Below are 20,700 nucleotides of genomic sequence, written 5' to 3'. Positions count from 1 at the left end.
TACATTATGGCATCAGGAATTAACTTGACTTTTTTTCAGGACAGTTGCGCACATTTTAGCACCCAATTGTCATTACAGCAATGCGAAAAAAATATGGCCATAATTATATTCTTATTAGCACAATACGAAAAGAAAGTCATTAAGATTATTTTTAGGACAGTTTCACACATTTTACCCAATAATTCTCATCACCGCAACGTGAAATAATATATATAAAATGTATATTTTAAAGTATTTATACATCATAGTAGTACTTATTTGGTACTGGCTTTCATTTTTCACAGATTTTAATAAATCTAATAAAATTATATATATATATATATATATATATATATATATATATGTAAGTTAAACGTTCAGATGCATTACGGTAATGAAAATTGGCAGGTCAAATGCGCTTAAGTGTCCTGAAAATAATGTCACAATGCAAAAAATCGCAATCCTAAATGTAGACTTCATTTTCTTTATGCAAAATCTAATTTAATATTATTTATTTGTATTAATTAATTGGTTAAAATGACAAATTACTAGTATTTTGGGTGAGTTATGGAGAACATATTTTACCGTTTGGATGCAGTGTGTTTCTGTGCTACAATAACAGTGACATGTTCTGTCTCTCTCATGTCTCTCTCTCATTCAGGGAGACACATTTCAGCACATTCAGAACATCGTGTCATCTCTTCTGAGGACGATAAACTGCACGGTCATCACTATGGGCCGAGAACATGCTCTCATCGTGAGTCTAAAACCCTAATTTCATCTCCTATGTTTAATAAATGCAGTGATTATTTGGCTTCAACATGCCGCTGTTTCTATAGAAAGTGTCCTTTCATTTGATTTCATGTTACTCTTTGTTACCTTTATCACCAAACCAGAAACATTTCTTGCATTAAAATACACCATTTTATTGACGTTGCCTTAAATATATCCATTACAAACAGATTGAGGCAGGAAGCATTTTGGTGAATGTAGTCTTAACTTATGAGAATATGAGCATATAAAAATACATTAATTATAATAGGGGTTTTCTACATATATATACTGTATATTTTCACATGATATGCATCTGTCAGTGTCATTTCATTAATCGTAATGAATCTATGCATTTACCTACAAGCTACAATGTTTGAGAAAACACCAAACATATACATAAACACATTGGGCCTTATTCATGAAACATGTGCAGAATGGATTTTGGTGTAAATCGTTCCGAATTCCATTTGCACATAAATTGTCCCATTAAATTGAATGCAACAAATGACATAAGAATTGTTTTACATATGACTAATACAGAATTCATGTTGCTTGAGTTTCATAAATAACACCTATTGGCCTTGTGAGTGTGTGTGTGTGTGTGTGTGTGTGTGTGTGTGTGTGTGTGTGTGTGTGTGTGTATACATTTGCAGTTGCATTCGTGTTACATTAATGGTGCGTTCACTCATTTCGGAATTACCGTAATTACAAGTTTGTTTTGTTTAAGCATTTCCATAGAAATTAATAATTAAATAGCTCCAGTAGTGTTGTCATGATACCAACATTTCATTTGTCGAATTCTCGATACTTAATTTGCTTTAATTACAATTAATTCTTAAAACTTTTAACAAGTGAACAAAATAACGATTATGAATAAAATGTTCAATAAGTGAAACCAGAACAATTACTTTTCAACGTAATATTCCATTATTTAACTAATTCTATTCAGTGTGATCATCAAAGCACAAATGCATTGATTTAAATACATAAATATAAAATGTATATGTGCTGCGCGCTTCACAGTGGGTTAGTGCTCTGCTTTGTCATCGCATACAACGCGAATGATTCTCGATGTCTGTGGAGTGTCCAGTGCATGAGCGGTCGACTTTACACATTCATTTAAAGCACACAGCTCATGCTGAGTAAGATTACACTCTTTGGCTGTTTAATAACATAGTAGGACATATCATGATTTTAATTTGATAAAGTGTCTATTTCATTGTAAAAGAAGTAACAGAGCACATGCTCAAATACGCGTGTGAGCATTGACAGTTAATTCAGTGCTCTGTAATTCTGGTACTGTAGAAACACTGGTATTTACATTTATGTATTTGGCAGACGCTTTTATCCAAAGCGACTTACAGTGCACTTATTACAGGGACAATCCCCCCAGAGCAACCTGGAGTTAAGTGCCTTGCTCAAGGGCCCAACAGTGGCATCTTGGTGGTGCTGGGGCTTGAACCCCCAACCTTCAACCACTGAGCCACTACTGCCCCTAGATGCATCAACTTGGTACTTGAGTACTGGTACTTTTGACATCACTATGCTCCGATCACTGAGAAGTCATCTTGCAATTACGATAATATTAACAAAACGTGAACGCAACAGTTGGAGCCATTCACTGTCACGTTCAGCTAGATTCGGCACTTTGGAATGGAACAGATTGATGGGGTCTTGAGATGTGTTTATGATGTCACTACGCATTGAATCTTAAAAACATGGTGCTCATGCCGCAAAATGCCGAATAATAGCGTGATACATCGCAGCGGTCCAAACTGTCCATATAGCATGTTTACATAGGAGAACAATTAATAGATAGAGCAGGTGTGTGCAAGAACGCATCCTATGCGAACGGCCCCTTAGTCACACTTTAGCACATCCCCACTAATCCGTTTTCAGTGTCTGAATGTCATCGCTTTCTAAAGTATGCGGTAATGTAGATCTTTTTTTCGAAAACGTCCAATTTTCGGTAATGGAAAATGCTGTGTGGACGTGGCCTTTTCTCTCCAATGACTGTTTTCATCAAACCAGCCAAATACTAAAATGAATGCTACGTTCATGTCATGTCAGAATTACTAGATGGCTACTCGGAGATTCTACTTCGGTTTTGTTGTTGAGAACAGCTAAATATTTACCTCTATATTTTGTTGCGAAATGTTTTTCAAGAAAGTGCTCCAGGTAAAAATGGCATAATAAAATGTCTTATCAAACAGAAATATGTGTTCTTTATCTTTTGACCATTAACCGCTGCCAGGGCTGGACTGGCAATATGGCATACCAGGCATTTTCCCAGTGTGCCGACACACTTTGGAGCCGATCAGTGGTGGTCTTGCCAGCGGGATAACAGAGCGGGTTGGTCGGTCTGCCACCTAACTTGCCGAATGGGCCGCGATAAGCAAAAATGAGCCACCACGTTATGCCGAACGGACCACATATGATATGCAGAAAAGGACAGCGAACACCCCCACCCCCCTGCTCCACAACTTTTGGATCACCTCCCCCCCCTCAACATCTTTTGGGCCAGTTTCTCAGAAACTCTTGGTTACGGTAATTCCGACATGATGTGCGCAATTCCATAATACACCATAATTCTGTTCCGCTTCTAGAATTGCAGCTCAAATGAACTTCTGGAATTGTTTTGATACATTTAGGATCTGTTCCAAAATCTAGCAAGCTTCCTTCCTTCTCTACTGCCTACATAGGCAGCTATCTTCTAAGACTGCACCCTAACCCAAATCTCAAGTGACTGATTTGATATTGCTCCAAGATGGAGTCGCATTCTCAGATTGCCTTTACAGTGAACGATCCATTCAATGCTACCTTGTAATCTGACATTAATGTGCTACTTTAAAGGGCAAAATAATGTTGCTGCCTACCTTTTGGAACAGTCTTCATGTCAGGAGCATGTCTATGTTGCTAAAATACTGTCTAGGTAGGCAGCTCACTAGGTGTTGAAACTGAGCTTTTGACATTCATTAGTCGGTGACACACATTGAGGTCAGAATGGTGCAATGAGATGTCTCGCATTGAGACAGCGAGTCCTCCATTAGACTAACACTCTGTCCGTCATCGTAAAGAGGGATATTGACTGCTTTTCAGCTCTGTCAGATCCGATGAAGGGCATTTATTGACTAGTGCGTCTCCTTGGATTTTTAATTGTCCTCAAGTTTTCAGGATGTCAGTTGCTCTTCTGGTTTCGTCCTTTCTTTGAGTAGTTTGTCACACTGGAACATTAATTCAAAGAGGAATCGTTAAATCATTTTAACATGGGAAAACTTGGGGTCGTAACATTGTTTTTGGAAGCTGGTTTCTGTCAATATAATAACCATAATTGTATTTCCATGACAACAGTGAGGCTGGTGAACTCCTTGTCAACAAGATCAAGCAGTGGCATTTTCAAGTGCAGTTGTATGTTTCCATGGCACCCGTGATGTTGTAGAGTATACTGTATCTCTATGGTGATGGCCAGTAGTTTTGTGTTGTCAGGGGCTACAGCCACCAGAAACATTTCTTTCTCAGTTTCTTGATGCGGCTCTTTGTTCGAGGTTGTACGGGGGCGGGCTTTGGGAGAGGGGGCGGGACATCATACTCCACCTCCAAGGCCTCGAGAATGCTTTGGAAACGGCCCTCCTGAATGCGGAAGTCGTGCTCCACGCTAAAATGAGAAAGAGAAAGTAGGATTAAACATAAAAGGTAGAGACATTCAAAATAGAGACATATGCATTAAGCGTTTCATTATGGATTACACTGTAAACGTTAATAATTGCAATTAAAATTGCAAATTGCCATTATGTTTTTGAGACAGTTCCATTGAGGCAAAGAATTGTGGGTTGTGAGTGCCCGTGAAGGATACACCTCATGCATCTTCCGAATTCCCGTGATAGAAGGTCAGATTCGAAGGCTGTATTCGAAGTGTCCTACTCGCTTTTTTGAAACGAGACAGCCTCGATGACGTATGCGGCCGACAAATGCGACGTCCGGAGAACGCGGCCTTCCAAACACAGCTGACAAATAAAATCGGGAACATCACAATATTTACCAGTCTCGCTGAGTTTTTCTTGTGTGATGGAGAAGATCTGGATAGGGCGCTTTTTCCCCCGCATCTGTTTTGAAAGCATCGTCACATGGGTACGCCTACGTTATTACCATAGCAACCCACACAGATAGGTTGGTTATGTCTGAATGCACAAATCTGATTTGATCACTTGCGATTAATAGTGCGGACAGACTGACTGACCAAAAATGTGGTTTCCCTGCTGTCTGAACAAAGCATCAGTTGCCTCCGCGTCTGAGACCGTCAATCCGCGCATCTTATCATGTGGCTTGTTGAGCGCGTTACCATGGAGACGTAGCATGTGTTGAGGCTTAATGTGCCTCACCGAGAGCAAGAACCACTTTATAGGGACCACGAGGTGGTTAACCCAACGTGACACTATCCACCCAAGCCACCGGGCCAAATTGGTTGCTTAGGAGGCCTGGCTGGAGTCACTCAGGACGCCCTGGATTCGAACATGTGACTCCAGGTGTGGTAGTCAGCGTCTTTACTTGCTGAGCTACCCAGACCCCCCGAAACTACACACTAGCCCATTTTTCTCAAATAAAGTCAAGTCCCACCCTACATTATTTCCAGCTAAAAATTCAGTTTCAATGAAAAATTCTTCAATTATGTGTCTTTATGGACTAAGTAATTGAAAATATACAAGCAATTAAAATAACATTTACATTTATGCATTTGGCAGATGCTTTTATCCAAAGCGACTTACAGAGCACTTATTACAGGGACAATCCCCCCCGGAGCAACCTGGAGTTAAGTGCCTTACTCAAGGACACAATGGTGGTGGCTGTGGGGATCTAACCAGCAACCTTCTGATGACCAGTTTACCAGTTATGTGCTTTAGACCACTACACCACCACCACTCCAGTTACAACTGTGAGTGTGAGAGAGTGATTCATAAAAATAACAGAATTATATATTTATTGGGTCCAAATATCACATTCAAATCTGGAATTGTTTTCATTTAAACCTAGAAACAGATAGTTTTAGAATTTTGAAAGTTCTAAGCTGCAAAAAGTCAGACATTCTAAAATTCAAATTAATGTTTTGATTGAACTTTTCACTCAAATGTATCATTTTAATGAAACATTAAAGGCATTTTCATGAGTGGTTTTAGACTTTTTGATCCCACTGCAGTTCTTAAAAACAAAAAAACTCTTTACATCATCCGTTACTACAATGACTCTGAACGTTTTATATCTCTGGTAGCTAAAACTATGGAACAAGTGTGTTTGTGTGTGTGTGTGTGTGTGTGTGTGTGTGTGTGAGGGGTTATGCCCTCTATTTACGCCATCGCCACAGCTCTGCCTGCAATGTCCTAGCATATAGGTGAGTTGAGAGAAAATTAGGTAGTCAGAATTTATATGAGATGTTATGAAAAGAGTGAAAGCTGAGCTAAAGATGAGAGTCATACAGAGCGGCAGAGAATGTATTGTAGGTTAAAAAGCCCCATAATGACTGACATAAAACAGAATGAATGAAAAGACCAGTGCAAATGTCTCTTTTTATGATCGCGCCACTTCAAACATATAGCATTACCAGCACATTGTTTCCGCTCATGTGCTTCTGGTCAAGATTAGCTTGTGACAGAGCTTGCAAGGTAGTGCTGTATTAATAATCCTCTTTCTTTTATTTTGTTTAGTGGTGTTTGCTAAGGAGAGCATCACTGGTAAAATGTCATTTGAACAAACCTCTAACCCTAAGTATTAAGTGGATGAAACTTTAAATTGTGCAGCTGGCGGAAAATACAAAAGGTGGAAAAATATCCCAGACTTACATTGAAGGAGGGACCCGAGCCATATCTAGAGACCAGAATAGCTTAGAGAATTGGGGGTGGGATCTTTTGCCTTGGGCAAATATGCAACACCCTAGCAACCACATAGCAACACACTAAAAACCAATTAGAACATCATGGCAACTGCATAGCAACACGTTCAAAGCTACCAGAGCACCCTAGAAACCACATAAAAACACAGTTAACCCAATCAGAAAAACTTAGCAACCACATTGCAACACACTTTAAATAATTAGAACACCCTAGGAACCGCATAGCAACATGCTAACAACCGATCAGAACATCATGGCAACTGCATAGCAACACGTTTAAAACTACCAGAACACAATAGAAACCACATAGCAACACACTAAACCCAATCAGACCACCCTAGCAACCACATAGTAATGCACTAAAAATAATTAGAATACCCTAGGAACCGCATAGCAACATGCTAACAACCAATCAGAACATCATGGCAACTGCATAGCAACATGCTATAAACTACCAGAACACCCTAGAAACCACATAAAAATACAGTTAAACCAATCAAAATAACATAGCAACCACATAGCAACACACTAAAAATAATTAGAACACCCTAAGAACCGCATAGCAACATACTAACAACCGATCAGAACATCATAGAACTGATAGCAACACGTTTAAAACTACCAGAGCACAATAGAAACCAGATAGCAACACACTAAACCCAATCAGACCACCCTAGCAACCACATAGTAATGCACTAAAAATAATTAGAACATCCTAGGAACCGCATAGCAAAATGCTAACAACCAATCAGAACATCATGGCAACCGCATAGCAACATGCTATAAACTACCAGAACACCCAAGAAATCACATAAAAATACAGTTAAACCAATCAGAATAACATAGCAACACACTAAAAATAATTAGAACACCCTAGGAACCGCATAGCAAAATGTTAACAACCAATCAAAACATCATAGCAACGATAGCAACATGTTTAAATTTACCAGAGCACCATAGAAACCACATAGCAACACACTTAAACCAATCAGACCACCCTAGCAACCACATAGCAATACACCATATGTGGATGGCTGTGGCTCAGGTGGTAGGGCAGGTTGTGCACTAATCGCAGGGTTGGTGGTTCGATTCCTGGCCCACACGACTCCACATGCTGAAGTGTCCTTGGGCAAGACACTGAACCCCAAGTTGATCCCAATGGCAGGCTAGCACCTTACGTGGTAGCTCTGCTGTCATTGGTGTGTGAATGAGATGCAGTGTAATGCGCTTCAAATACTGCTAAGTTTAAAAAGGTGCTGTGTGTGTGTGTGTGTGTGTGTGTGTGTGTGTGTGTGTGTGTGTGTGTGTGTGTGTGTGTGTGTGTGTGTGTGTGTATTTATCACTTTGTGGGGACCAAATGTCCCCATAAGGATAGTAAAACCCGAAATTTTTGACCTTGTGGGGACATTTTGTTGGTCCCCATGAGGAAAACAGCTTATAAATCATACAAAATTATGTTTTTTGAAAATGTAAAAATGCAGAAAGTTTTCTGTGAGGGTTAGGTTTAGGGGTAGGGTTAGGTTTAGGGGATAGAATATAAAGTTTGTACAGTATAAAAACCATTATGTCTATGGAAAGTCCCCATAAAACATGGAAACACTACGTGTGTGTGTGTGTGTGTGTGTGTGTGTGAGATCACTTTATTGTCACACTATCATATACACAAGTGCAACAGTAGGTGAAATTCTTGTGTGCAGGTCCGAGCAACATAGCAGTCATGACAGTGACGAGACATTTACCAATTACAGTAAACAACATACTTACACAATTTACATATCAAATGTACACATACTTACACAACACAATAATGTGTGTTTGTATACGTTTGTGTGCCCCTGTGTGTGTGTTTTAGCTTTTCTCTTGCTATATTGTCATGAGATTAAACTTCAGTAGGTAATCCATCTCTCCAAATTGATTCCTGTGTGTGTGTGTGTGTGTGTGTGTGTGTGTGTGTTCACTTGAAACAATGTGTATTATAGTGTGTTTTGCTCTTTATAAAACTCTTTATCCCAAGAGGAAAAGCAAGAAAAGGTGATAAAAGTGAGGAGGGAATTTCAGTTGCAGGGTACAATGATTGACTGAATGTGTGTGTGTGTGTGTGTGTGTGTGTGTGTGTGTGTGTGTGTGTGTGTGTGTGTGTGTGTGTGTGTGTGTGTGTGTGTGTGTGTGTGTGTTTGTGTGTGGTGTGTGTTTGTGACTGGAGTGATATCTCGCATGGCGTCTCTTATCCCGTATTTTAGCGGCGAGACTCGGTGGTTGCCAGGGCTTTGCTAGATGGTTGCTGGGGTGTTCTGCTCTCTATGACTCCAGTCCTTCCTTCAGTGTCAGTCTGTGAATTTTCACTCATTTTATCATCTGCCAGGTGAAAATGGTAAATCAGAGCACACCTGTCAAAGTAATAGCACATGTCCGTAGCACGTCTTGCATGTTGACTTCTTAGTTTAATACATTGGGATCATGAATTCGATGCCTCAGTTAGCGCTCAACTAATTAAAATACTGGGTAGAGATTAAAACACAGTGTTTCATCTTTAGAGACTTGATGCTTGTAGGTCTTTACAAGACTTTTAGTGGCTGTTAGATGTTTTATCATGGTCTCTTTTTGTAATTCTGGTTGTGTCCGCCCCGGGAAAACACATGTGATATTTATAGAGCCACATTATAATATTTTAAATGGGTCATTTAATTGAAAAGAGGATTTTTCTTGCTTGTTTGAAATAAGAGCTGTAAACATTCTCTAACATACAAAAGTATTTTCCGAATCTGCGTGCAAAAACAGATTCTAAATAACTCATTACTATTATGACATCACAATCACATTCAGCAACTTGGCTGATACGTGAATTGTAGCCAATCATAACACTGCAAATAAATCATTTGATCTTGTTTTCCAGTAAAACAAATGTGATTTTGTTTGATTACTCATTTATGCTCTTAAAGGAATATTCCAGGTTCAATACAAGTTAAGGTCAGTCGACAGCATTTGTGGCGTAATATTGATTACCATAACAAAACATTTCGACTCGTGCCTCCTTTAAGAAAAAGCATAACATTTATGCATTTGGCAGACGCTTTTATCCAAAGCGACTTACAGTGCAATTATTACAGGGACAATCCCCCCAGAGTAACCTGGAGTTAAGTTCCTTGCTCAAGGACACAATGGTGGTGGCCATGGGGTTAGAACCAGTGACCTTCTGATTAACAGCCCTGTGCTTTAGCCACTACGCCACCACCTCTAAATGGAGGTTCCAGTGGGGCACTTACAATGGAAGTCAATGGGGTCCATTTTTGGAGGGTTTAAAGACAGAAATGTGAAGCTAATAATTGTATTATTTGAGCCGTAAAGTTGTTTAAATCTTAATTTTTAAAGCTGTTTTAAGGATTTAGGGTTTATGGCATTATGTTGTCATGGCAACAAAGCTGTAAAATTGGATATAACTTCGAAGATGAGGTTACCAAGTAATTTGATCACACTGGAATCATGTTAAAACACATATAAGTCTTGTGGCTAAACGTTTGAAACAGTGAGTATTTTAATGGTTACAGATTGAACCCCCATTGACTTCCATTGTAAGTGCCTCACTGAAACCCAGTTATCTGCTTTTTTAAAAGAAAAGGAGGGCACGAGAATAGATGCTGTGGTCAGAAAACAGTCATGAAACCCCAAATTGTGACTTTGACCAGCTTTATAATGGACTTCACAGGTGTTGTTACCTGTAGATGATGCAGGCTGTTTTCTGGCAGGTTGAGCAGTTGTTGATGTCCTGACCGGTTCTGTACAAACAACGGCTGCACAAGAGAACAAACACGTGAAGCCACACATTAAACACACACACATACATACTCGTGTTCCCACCGAAGACATTATTATTTTATATTTATTTGTAAAATGAAAGCATTAACATATGTCCACCTGCATTTCCCTTTATAAATAACTAGGGATGCAGGTTAGGGGGTGTTCACACAGGATGGGTTCTTGTGTTTAAAACAGTGCAACTGAATAGACAGTGATTTTCCTGATTGAAAACGAGAACAGGAAACGTTGATGGAATATGCAGTAAATGTGAAGACTTTGAACTTTACATTTTAATTCAAAAATTCAAAACCCACATGACTTTCTTTCTTCAGCGAAACACAAAAGTGAATAATTTAATGACTGTCCCGTTGCCTAAATTCAATACAGTGGAAATACAGAGTGACTCATTTTATTGCTTTTGAAATTAATTTGAATTTATTCGCTAAGTATATCAAATATATAAAGAATTTACCATGGTGCAGATGGTGACAATAAAGACAACAATAGCCACATAAATAGGAATATATATATATAAGTATAAATACTGACTGACTGTCCAATATTAAAGTGATCAGTGCTATAATAACGTTCATTTTTATTTATTTAGTAACAAAAGTGTCATATATATATATATATATATGATACTGTTTTAAGCAGGGCTGGACTGGTAATCTGGCATACCGGGCATTTTCCCGGTGGGCTGACGCACATTGGGGCCGATCAGGGGCGACTGGCCATTGGAAGAACCGAGCGTGCCGGTGGGTCGGCTGCAAAATGGGCCGAATGGGCAGCGATAAGCTAAAATGAGCCGGCGCGTTATGCAGAACGGACGGCGCTGCGATATGCAGAAAAGAACAGCGACTGGTAATCTGGCATACCGGGCGTTTTCCCGGTGGGCCGACGCACTTTGGGGCCAATCAGGTGCGACTGGCCATCGGGAGAACCGAGCGTGCCGGTGGGTCCGCCACGAAATGGGCCGAATGGGCCCCGTGAAGCTAAAATGAGCCGCCACGTTATGCAGCACGGACAAAAAAAACGGTGCAGCGATATGCAGAAAAGTACAGCGACTGGTAATCTGGCATACCGGGCATTTTCCCGGCAGGCTGACGCACTTTGGGGCCGATCAGGGGTGGACTGGCCATCGAGAGAACCAAGCGTGCCGGTGGGTCGGCCGCATGGGCAGCGATAAGCTAAAATGAGCCGGCGTGTTATGCAGAAGGGACGGCGCCGCGATATGCAGAAAAGAACAACGACTGGTAATCTGGCACACCGGGCATTTTACCGGTGGACCGAAACACTTTGGGGCACTTTGGAGCACTTTGGCGACTTGCCATCGGGAGATCCGAGCATGCCGGTGAGTCGGCCGCGGAATGGGCCGCGAGAAGCTACAATGAGCCGGCACGTTATGCAGAATAGACCACAAAACGGCGCCAGCGACAGCTAGCCGCCAGTTGCTATGTAAAATCCTGGGCCGATTTCTCTTCCCAGTCCAGCCCTGGTTTTAAGTTTCACAAATCTGAAGTATACGAAACGGTGCTTGCATCATTTGTGAAAGTAATGACGGCTTCAGTTAATGAGTCAGATGTTGATTCAGTAACCGCTCTGACTGATTCAGTGAGTCAAACTCGAGTTCTTAAAAGAGTCATTTGCTCGTGGACCTCGTGGTGTTTATCAATTGATTTCCTTTCGCATTACATGAAAGAAAGAAAGTCATACGGGTTTGTAATGACTCAAGGGTGAATAAATGACAGAATTTTCATTTAAGGTTGAAAGAACATGTAGCACATTCATGTTACTGATTGATCCTGACAGATCTGAGCTGTCAATCACTCAGCAGGACTTCTGATGAATGTGCCATGAGTCAAAGATAAAGAGAGAAGAACGAGTGAATGCTTAAAGATGAAACATGAGAGAGAGTGGTAGGGGGGGATTTTCATTGACGTTCAACATTCCCGAGGCGTTGCCTCAGGACGCATGAGTCGCCGAGGGAATTATGGGATGTTGGAAGTGTGGAATCACATGCTTTCATGTACTCGAGGGCATAAATCTCTATCTCTCGCTCACCCTTCGCTCATTGCCTTGTTCCTCTCCAGATCCTGGATGACATTGAGCAGGACTTTGATCTTCTCCTGGTTATACAGCAGATTCTCTTCTACATTCTTCAGCAGGCTGTGCAGAACACCAGGTGCCCCGTTGCATTGTGGGATCTCGTCTGATTCCGGTCGGTGGGGGTCTTTATGGTGGAGCTTGGCATCTGTGTGTTTCTTAGCTTTGGGTTCAGTGTTAACGGGCGGGGTTTGGGGTTTAGGCTTCATCTCTGAGCCAATCAAAAGCTCCGGAGGTGCTGGTTTGGATTTAACTTGTGTTGGTTTTGAATGGGAGGCATTCTTGGGTGGGAGAGTGGGCGTGGCTTGTAACTCAGAGCCAATGGAAAGCAAAGGGGGCGGCGGTTTAGATATGGCACACACGGGCGATATGTGAGGTTTGTTTGTTTCTGTGGTTGCATCTTGGGTTGTAGGTTGTGTTTTAATAGTGTGCGTGACTTGAGTTTGTGTGTGTTGCGTTTTGTGTGTCTTTTGTGTACTTGTGTCGTTTTGGCATGTTTTTGGTTTGTCAGACGTCTTGGTTTGCGTGTCTTTTTTGCTTGATCGCAAGGGGAGGGAGTTGTAATGTGGCGCACTTTGCGTTTGCTGATTGGGCGTGTTGGGAATTTGCGTGTACGTCGCTTGCTCCATGGTGAAATTTCGTTTTCGTTGTCGGGGCAAACAGCTTTTCTGAAGCGCCGTCGGAAGTGTTGTGCTCACTTGAACCTGACTCGCTGCTCGCTTTCGACATGCAGGCGCCATGCAGCCAGGGGATTGAGACTGCCTCCGCCCACAGGTGGCACACAGTCTGGGCGATGATGTCATCATACGACAGGGCCGAGTGGGCGTGGTGTACGAGCTAATGCTTCCACAGTGCGTGACCGGCCGAGACCCCTCTCCTTTCAGCGACTGACCACGTCTACAATCCCGCATAATTGGTTCATTCTGTCGTCGTGCTTCCTCAGACTCCGCCCCCTCACTACAAACCCCGCCCACCGCCTCAGGCGCAACAATGCTTCCGTTAGCATACCGAGGGGTTCGTTTTAAACTTCCCCGAAGCCCTGATTGGTTGGGGTTGACCTTGATTTGACAATACAACTCACTGTCTTGGGACATCCGGTCTTGCGCGATGTGATTATCGGCATTCTTGGATGTTGGCATGACGACGTGTCTGCCGTTGACGTCACAACGCCTCACCCGGTCCAGAGACATGGTTTCCGCCACTGGTCCATTGGTCGTGCTTACGGTTTGCGTTCGCCTTTTTAACGATGGCAGCGAGCGAAGTCCCGGAGACGTTTGCACGCCAACGCTGCACAAAGGACCCCATTTATGAGAGAGCATGGCCTGCCCACCAACTAGAGGCACCTCCAACGCTGGCACCGCATTGGAAGTTTCGGCTGCCCGGCGGCCCATAACCTCTGCTGATTGGCTCTGCCCCCTGATGAGGACCCGGAGGGGAAGGGGCTTTTTTTCAAGCATGCCACCTAAAAAAAGAGGTAATTATTCCTTACAGGAAGTAGATGGATGGAATTCCCAAGTGCAAGATGAGATCTCATTTGTCATAAATCCTCCGGTTCAAGGTTCTGTTGTTTTAATGTAGCTCTTGGTCACCATTGGCAGTCCTGCTGTGGTCTAGTGTCTCTCCACTAACTTCAGTTGTCCCCAAAGTCTCCCGTTGTCTTGTTAACCTGTCGAAGAAGGAAGAAATATTTAGGTAAAGGAAACTATAATGGAAATGTGCATGTGTAGTGTTGGGGAATCAGCTTTGAAACTGTCACTTCCCAAGCAACAAGCTTAATCATAATTCAATTCAGTCAAGTTTTAAAAGCTAATTAAGCAGCTCACTATTTATTAGCAATTTAAGGGGACAATTTAGAGGAATAGTTCACCCAAAAAGGATATTTCCCTCATCATTTACTCATTATTATGCCATCCCAGATGTGTATGACTTGTTCATCTGCTGAACTCGAATTAAAATTAAAGTATTTTGGTCCATACAATGCAAGTGAATGGGTGCCAACATTTTGAAGCCCCCAAAAATCACATAAACAGCATAAAAGTAATCCATACGACTCCAGTGGTTTAATCCATGTCTTCAGAAGTGATATGATAGGTGTGGGTGAGAAACAGATCAACATTTAAGTCCTTTTTTACTATAAATTCTCCTCCCTGCTCAGTCAATCTCCACTTTAACTTTCACTTTCATTTTCTTGTGTTTTTGAAGTAGCCCTATCAGTATCTGAACCGGTCCCGGGCCTCCCCTAGGTCGACTCAGCCTAAAATGAGTACCTGGTGTGGTGTGTAAAACATCGGCACTGGGGAGACTGCGTGGTGCTGGCCACCCACCCCCTTGTGTACCGTTCTGACCTTCATAGGTGCTCGCTAACAGCACTTGCCCCTACAGTCTGTTAAGGCTAAATGGGGGATCTTTGTCTTGTGTATATATATATATATATTATTTATTTATTTCATGAGGTTTTGATAACTCTTGAGTTTTGATAACCAAAACGAGGATTTAAATTTAAGTGACAGCATTAAAAAGCATTTGAACAGATTAAATCAGATAAAAACGGAAAAAGCTTGGAAACTAGCTGACATTCTGTAAAATGCATTATCCACCATTCAACAAATAGAAATGTAAACAAAGTGTAAATGAAGTATTTGCATGTGCAAAATGACATCATTTTAGAGCATTGACATTTTACCCCACTTCCTGCTTTCCTTCTCCTTCCCTCACTCCCAATCTTTTCTCATATTTCTTATTTATGTTTACTTACAGTTTTATCTGAACAAATATGCCTTCTGAACAAAGCAGGCTTCAGGCTTAGCCTACAATTAATGACTGAATAAAACATTTATTGGGAGTTATACTAGCATCTTAAAGTCCACCTCTGACACAATCATCCAGATTTTAAGATATCTTCCTGAAGAGGACGCTCACCAGCCAAAAAAGCAGAATCCTCCATTGGGCTGCATGCAAAACTCAGGACGTTTGTGACTGGAAACATTTTGTACACAAAAAGTATGGTTGTTTAAACCTACTAATTGTCCAAGGATTGGACGTAAAATACCAGTGGTGGTGGTGTAGTGGGATAAAGCACATAACTGGTAATCAGAAGGTTGCTGGTTCGATCCCCACAGACACCACCATTGTGTCCTTGAGCAAGGCACTTAACTCCAGGTTGCTCCGGGGGATTGTCCCTGTAATAAGTGCACTGTAAGTTGCTTTGGGTAAAAGTGTCTGATAAATGTAAATGGAAGTCCACCTGCGTAATCTGCAGAAAATAATTTAAAGAGGCCCTATTATGCTTTTTTGTTATGTTTAGTGTGTAATATAGCTGTTTGTGCATGTAAAAGGTCTGCAAAGTTACAAAGCACAAAGTCAACGCCAAAGGGAGTTACTCTCCCACAGAAAACACTGTTCCTGAACTGCCTGAAACGGCAGGTTTGCAGTCCAGCCATTACTTTCGTCACTTAGCTATGTCACTATGTAATACATTTGCATAATGCCCACCTAAGGGCTATTTTAAGCTGAAACTCGGTTATGGTAAGGGCCGTTACATTTCCGACACATGCTCTAAGCGGTTGACCAATCAAAACAGACTGGGCCTGCTGACCAATCAGAGCAGACTGGGCCTGCTGACCAATCAAAACAGACTGGGCCAGCTGACCAATCAGAGCAGACTGGACCTGCTGACCAATCAAAACAGACTGGGCCTGCTGACCAATCAGAGCAGACTGGGCCAGCTGACCAATCAGAGCAGACTGGGCCTGCTGACCAATCAGAGCAGACTGGGCCAGCTGACCAATCAGAGCAGACTGGGCCTGCTGACCAATCAGAGCAGACTGGGCCAGCTGACCAATAAGAGCAGACTGGGCCTGCTGACCAATCAGAGCAGACTGGGCCTGCTGACCAATCAGAGCAGACTGGGCCAGCTGACCAATCAAGAGCAGACTGGGCCAGCTGACCAATCAGAGCAGACTGGGCCTGCTGACCAATCAGAGCAGACTGGGCCAGCTGACCAATCAAAACAGACTGGGCCAGCTGACCAATCAGAGCAAACTGGGCCAGCTGACCAATCAAAACAGACTGGGCCTGCTGACCAATCAGAGCAGACTAGGCTTTTCAGAAAGGGGGGCTTTAAAGAGACAGGAGGTAAAACAGAGTGTTTCAGACAGAGGGTGAAAAGAGGTGCTGCAGCAATGTACAGTATGGGAAAAATAATGTGTTTTCTGAACATTAAAGCATGTAAACTTATTCTAGTAGACTCCCAAAATAAAATTATGAACCTGTAAATGAGCATAATAACGGTTCTTTAAAAAAATCGTACATTCGATTGTGATTGGTGCATCCTGAACAGCGCTGAGAAAAGTAACAGTTGCCACGTGACAATACCGTTTATGCGCCGCTTCAGAAGAATTTACACATTAATAATTATACTAAGGACATTTAATAGTTGTTCAAATGAAAATAAAAACAAAGTATTTGAAATTAAGTGTGGGAATATTGCCCAAATGTTGGTCGGGACATTTTTCGATTTCCTGAAAGTTGGTAGGGACCTGTCCATGTCATCCCTACCTAAAATGACGCCTGTGGTTTATGATATCTAATGCATTTACTAATGTTAACTAATGTAATCTTACTGTAAAGTGCATCCATTATATCTTTTCAAATATAGAAATATCAGAGGATTTATTTGTACTAACATCAGACCCTATGCGGCACAAAAACAATGAGGGTTTATAGATGAATGAGTAATTTGAACATTAAAGGGGGATTGTTCACAAAAAAAACAATTCTCATCTTCATGTTGTTCCAAAGCCCTTTGACTTGAAGGTGATTTTAGGCAGAATGACAGCCTCAGTCACCATTCACTTCCATTGCATCTTCTTCCCATACAATTAAAGTGAATGGTGACTGAGACTGTCATCTGCCTAACCTTTCCTTTTATATTTGTACGCAAGTCATACAGGTTTGAACAAAACATTGCAGAATTTGTATTTCTGGGTGCGCTAGCCCTTTAAGTAGAGTTACCTTCCCATCATTGTGCATGCATGTAAGTTCACCTCTATCTTAGGCCCAGACACTCCAGTAACCCCAACATGACTATAATGCATATTAATAGGGGTTAACGAAATCCCCCATATGTCATATCCAACTGATTAAAGTCTCCCTCATTCTCTTCCTGAAGAGCCTTTAATTATCACTTTATTCCTCTGTAATCTCCTCCTGGTCTGAAGTCAGTCCCTGCTTCCTCTAACATTAATAAAGTAATGCTCCCTCTCCTTTCTCAGGTCTTTTATAAGCCCTCTGTGTCTCGAGTAGTTCATATCTTGTTCTCTGTTAAGCTCTTTTTCTTTTATGAGACAGAATCAAAGCTGCATGTCTCTTCTGACCCAAACAATGTGTGTGTGAGTGTCAGTTTAGTGGAGTTACAAATGCAACAATTCATTTACAATTCAGTCATCATTTACTGACCCTATAGAGGTTTTCTGTCAGATAAAAACGTACATGGTAAATGGTCTGCACTTATATAGCGCCTTTTTAAGCCTTAATGGTATTCAAAGCACTTTACACTGCATCTCATTCACCCATTCACACACACCAGTGGTGGCAGAGCTGCTATGTAAGGCGCTAGCCTGCCACTGGGAGCAACTTGGGGTTCAGTGTCTTGCCCAAGGACACTTTGGCATGTGGAGTCGTGTGGGCCGGGATTCGAACCACCAACCCTGCGATTAGTGGCCAACCCGCTCTACCCTAGGCCCCCTATCGGGCTAATCGGCTGAGGAAAGGGATAAGTGCAGCTGAATGCGGCAGTTTGGGAGAGAGAGAGAGCCACACGCAGCTGCAGTGTGTGCATTTGTGTTCTGTTTCTTTTTAAGTTTTCATGAAACTATTATTTTGATGGTTCAGCCGGTTCCCGCCGCCTCCTTTCCCATGTGGACCATGTTACATTGGTGCCAAAACCCGTGAAGAAGGAGGGATGCGCTGTCTTGGAGTCCTCGCTAGTCTACTACACCACTACTAGTCAAACCAAAGGAGCAGACGCAGCCACAGCCGCAGCCACAGCCGTAGCTGCAGCCATGGAAAGCCATCCACCAGGGACGGTGGAGTTGCTGCCGACCACCTGGACGCGTAGGAATGGCCACCGTCCGCAAGGGGAGGAGGGGCTTTCTGTCGGCCACCTGGAGTGGTGATGCCTCTGCCAAGGGTGGAGGAGTTCCCTACTGGCGCCATACCAAGGGGGCCGTTCCATCCGCCAGGGGTCGGAGGACTTGCTCCGGTCCGTCCGGGGAGGTGCGGCTGGTGTCCGCCAGAGTTTGGGGAGTGGCTGAGGGACGGGCGATAGCGTATCTGGGTGCTGGCGAACCAGGTTATTCCTCTCTCTCTCGCTGTTGCTCCGCTTTGCCCTTTCCCTCTCCTCTTTCTTTTTTGCCCCCCCCCCTCGCCCTCCACTTATAACTTGAGAAGGTACCGTTTCAAAGTAGCTCCCCAATGGTGTGTGTTCTGGCCTTAAAGGATTGCTGGCCAAAAATGCAAATGACCCCTATTAGCCTTCAACAGAAGGACATTATCATACAAAACAAACCTAATGAGGAATCAGGCTTCTTGGTGTGTGTGTGTGTATTTAATTAGAAGAAAGAGAGGAATGTGTTTCGAATTTTTTATTCCCTGTCAGGGATGTGATTCGTTGCATTCCTCACAGAGTATCAGAGCTGATTGCCTCAGCAGTTAATTTGATTAGTATTGTTTTCATTTGAACAAAGTAGGAAAAAGACAAGTGAATCCCGCTCTCGTCTTTCATGTGTGAAGTCTCAGAACACTCCAGAGAGAGAAAACTGGGTTGCAGGCTGCCGTTTGCTCTCTGAGGCGCTTCGTGGAATTTAGCTTCATTTGTCTGGTAAATTTGACAAATTTTGACCTTGAAATGGGCCAAAACACACCAACACACACACTTGTTCTATTTCTTTGACAAACTTAAAGTACCATAGTATTATCAGGTATTTATTTATTTAGATTTATCATACAAGTACCATTGTTTTGTATGATTTTATATGTACAGTACATGTTAAAACCATATATATATGCACCAAAATTGCACATTATCACAGCGCAGATGTCAAGCAAAAGTGGTGTGGAAATACTTCAAAGCAGTACCGGCGCTCCCTACACGCATACTACGCAGTCTGCGTAGGGCACCAACTCCCTAGGGCATGTTGTTATATTTACATGTATACAGTATATTTTATTTTTCGCCGGAGCACCACCTGAGTCTTTTGCTCCACCTCTATCAGTGGTGCTTGATTCAACTTCCCATGTCTACTACATGCGCTGATATCAACAGCGCAACTGGGTTGTAGGTTGCCAGGTTGAGTTCACAAATGGGTTGAAATTTGGAGGTAGGATGCGTTTAATACAAGATCTGGCAACTGGACAACCTTGGAATAATATATGTATGTGATTATTCATATAACCAGGTTTGGGCCATACAAATTATGGGAGTTTCCCGGGAGAAATAACAATACAGGAGGGGGGACGGGAGATCGGTGTGAAATACGGGAGACTCCCGGGTAATGGGGAGGGTTGACAGGTATGCCCTAGGCGTGCACCATCTTACCCTTACCAGAAAGTCCACCGGGTGCCTTTCCTCACACGTTATACGTTATACGTTATTCAGGGGCCCGAAAGCATTTGCGGAACACAGACGATCGCTTCACGCTCGTATCACATGAACGTGACAATCCTCTTGACTGCTGGTACATGAACTAAGATCGCTTTCCATTGCTTGCATGGACTGCACGCAGGTATTTATCTGCACAAGCACCAGCACACACACTGAGAGAGAGAGAGAGAGAGAGAGAGAGAGAGAGAGAGAGAGAGAGAGAGAGAGAGAGAGAGCGAGAGAGACTATTCAGTGCAGCATCTCATGTTCTTGATGAGAAGAGGATCCACCTCTCCTGCCAGAAAGCTGAGCAACTTTTGTTCTTGAAGAGTAACCTGACACTTTTATTTAAATAGAAAGCAGTCCAATTTGCTGTGTATAGCAATTACATTAAAATGTGTTTAGCCCTGCAACACTTTGTTCTTCGCTTGAGGCTACATCTGTCGTTTACAGTTGAGTTTTGTTTTAGTTAAATTACTGCTGTTTTGCACAATCATTTTATATTAAAGTGGAAATACATAAA

At 42.3% G+C, this 20,700-nt stretch overlaps 2 protein-coding genes across 3 annotated transcripts in view; one reads left to right on the top strand and one right to left on the bottom strand.

The window, feature by feature from the left end:
- The window catches only part of LOC127663370 (dedicator of cytokinesis protein 2-like), a 165,531-nt gene that overhangs the window by 71,323 nt on the left and 73,508 nt on the right, over positions 1–20,700 (top strand). For both annotated transcript variants that reach the window (XM_052154926.1, XM_052154925.1), the window contains exon 26: positions 641–736. In XM_052154926.1, the coding sequence (XP_052010886.1) occupies positions 641–736 (96 nt within the window). The remainder of the gene's footprint in view (positions 1–640; positions 737–20,700) is intronic.
- LOC127663375 (uncharacterized) overlaps positions 3,269–20,700 on the bottom strand; it is a 29,635-nt gene continuing 12,203 nt past the window's right edge. Inside the window, exons 2-4 of the mRNA XM_052154933.1 lie at positions 12,494–14,201; positions 10,348–10,422; positions 3,269–4,408 (exon numbers count right to left, since the gene is read on the bottom strand). Of these exons, the coding sequence (XP_052010893.1) occupies positions 4,243–4,408; positions 10,348–10,422; positions 12,494–13,992 (1,740 nt within the window). The 5' untranslated portion in view covers positions 13,993–14,201 and the 3' untranslated portion in view covers positions 3,269–4,242. The remainder of the gene's footprint in view (positions 4,409–10,347; positions 10,423–12,493; positions 14,202–20,700) is intronic.

This window comes from Xyrauchen texanus, chromosome 23 (genome assembly GCF_025860055.1).
Source record: "Xyrauchen texanus isolate HMW12.3.18 chromosome 23, RBS_HiC_50CHRs, whole genome shotgun sequence".
In the NCBI taxonomy this organism is placed as follows: Eukaryota; Metazoa; Chordata; class Actinopteri; order Cypriniformes; family Catostomidae; genus Xyrauchen; species Xyrauchen texanus.
The sequence above is the reverse complement of the archived record's forward strand: the minus strand, read 5'-3'. Positions and strand labels throughout refer to the sequence as shown.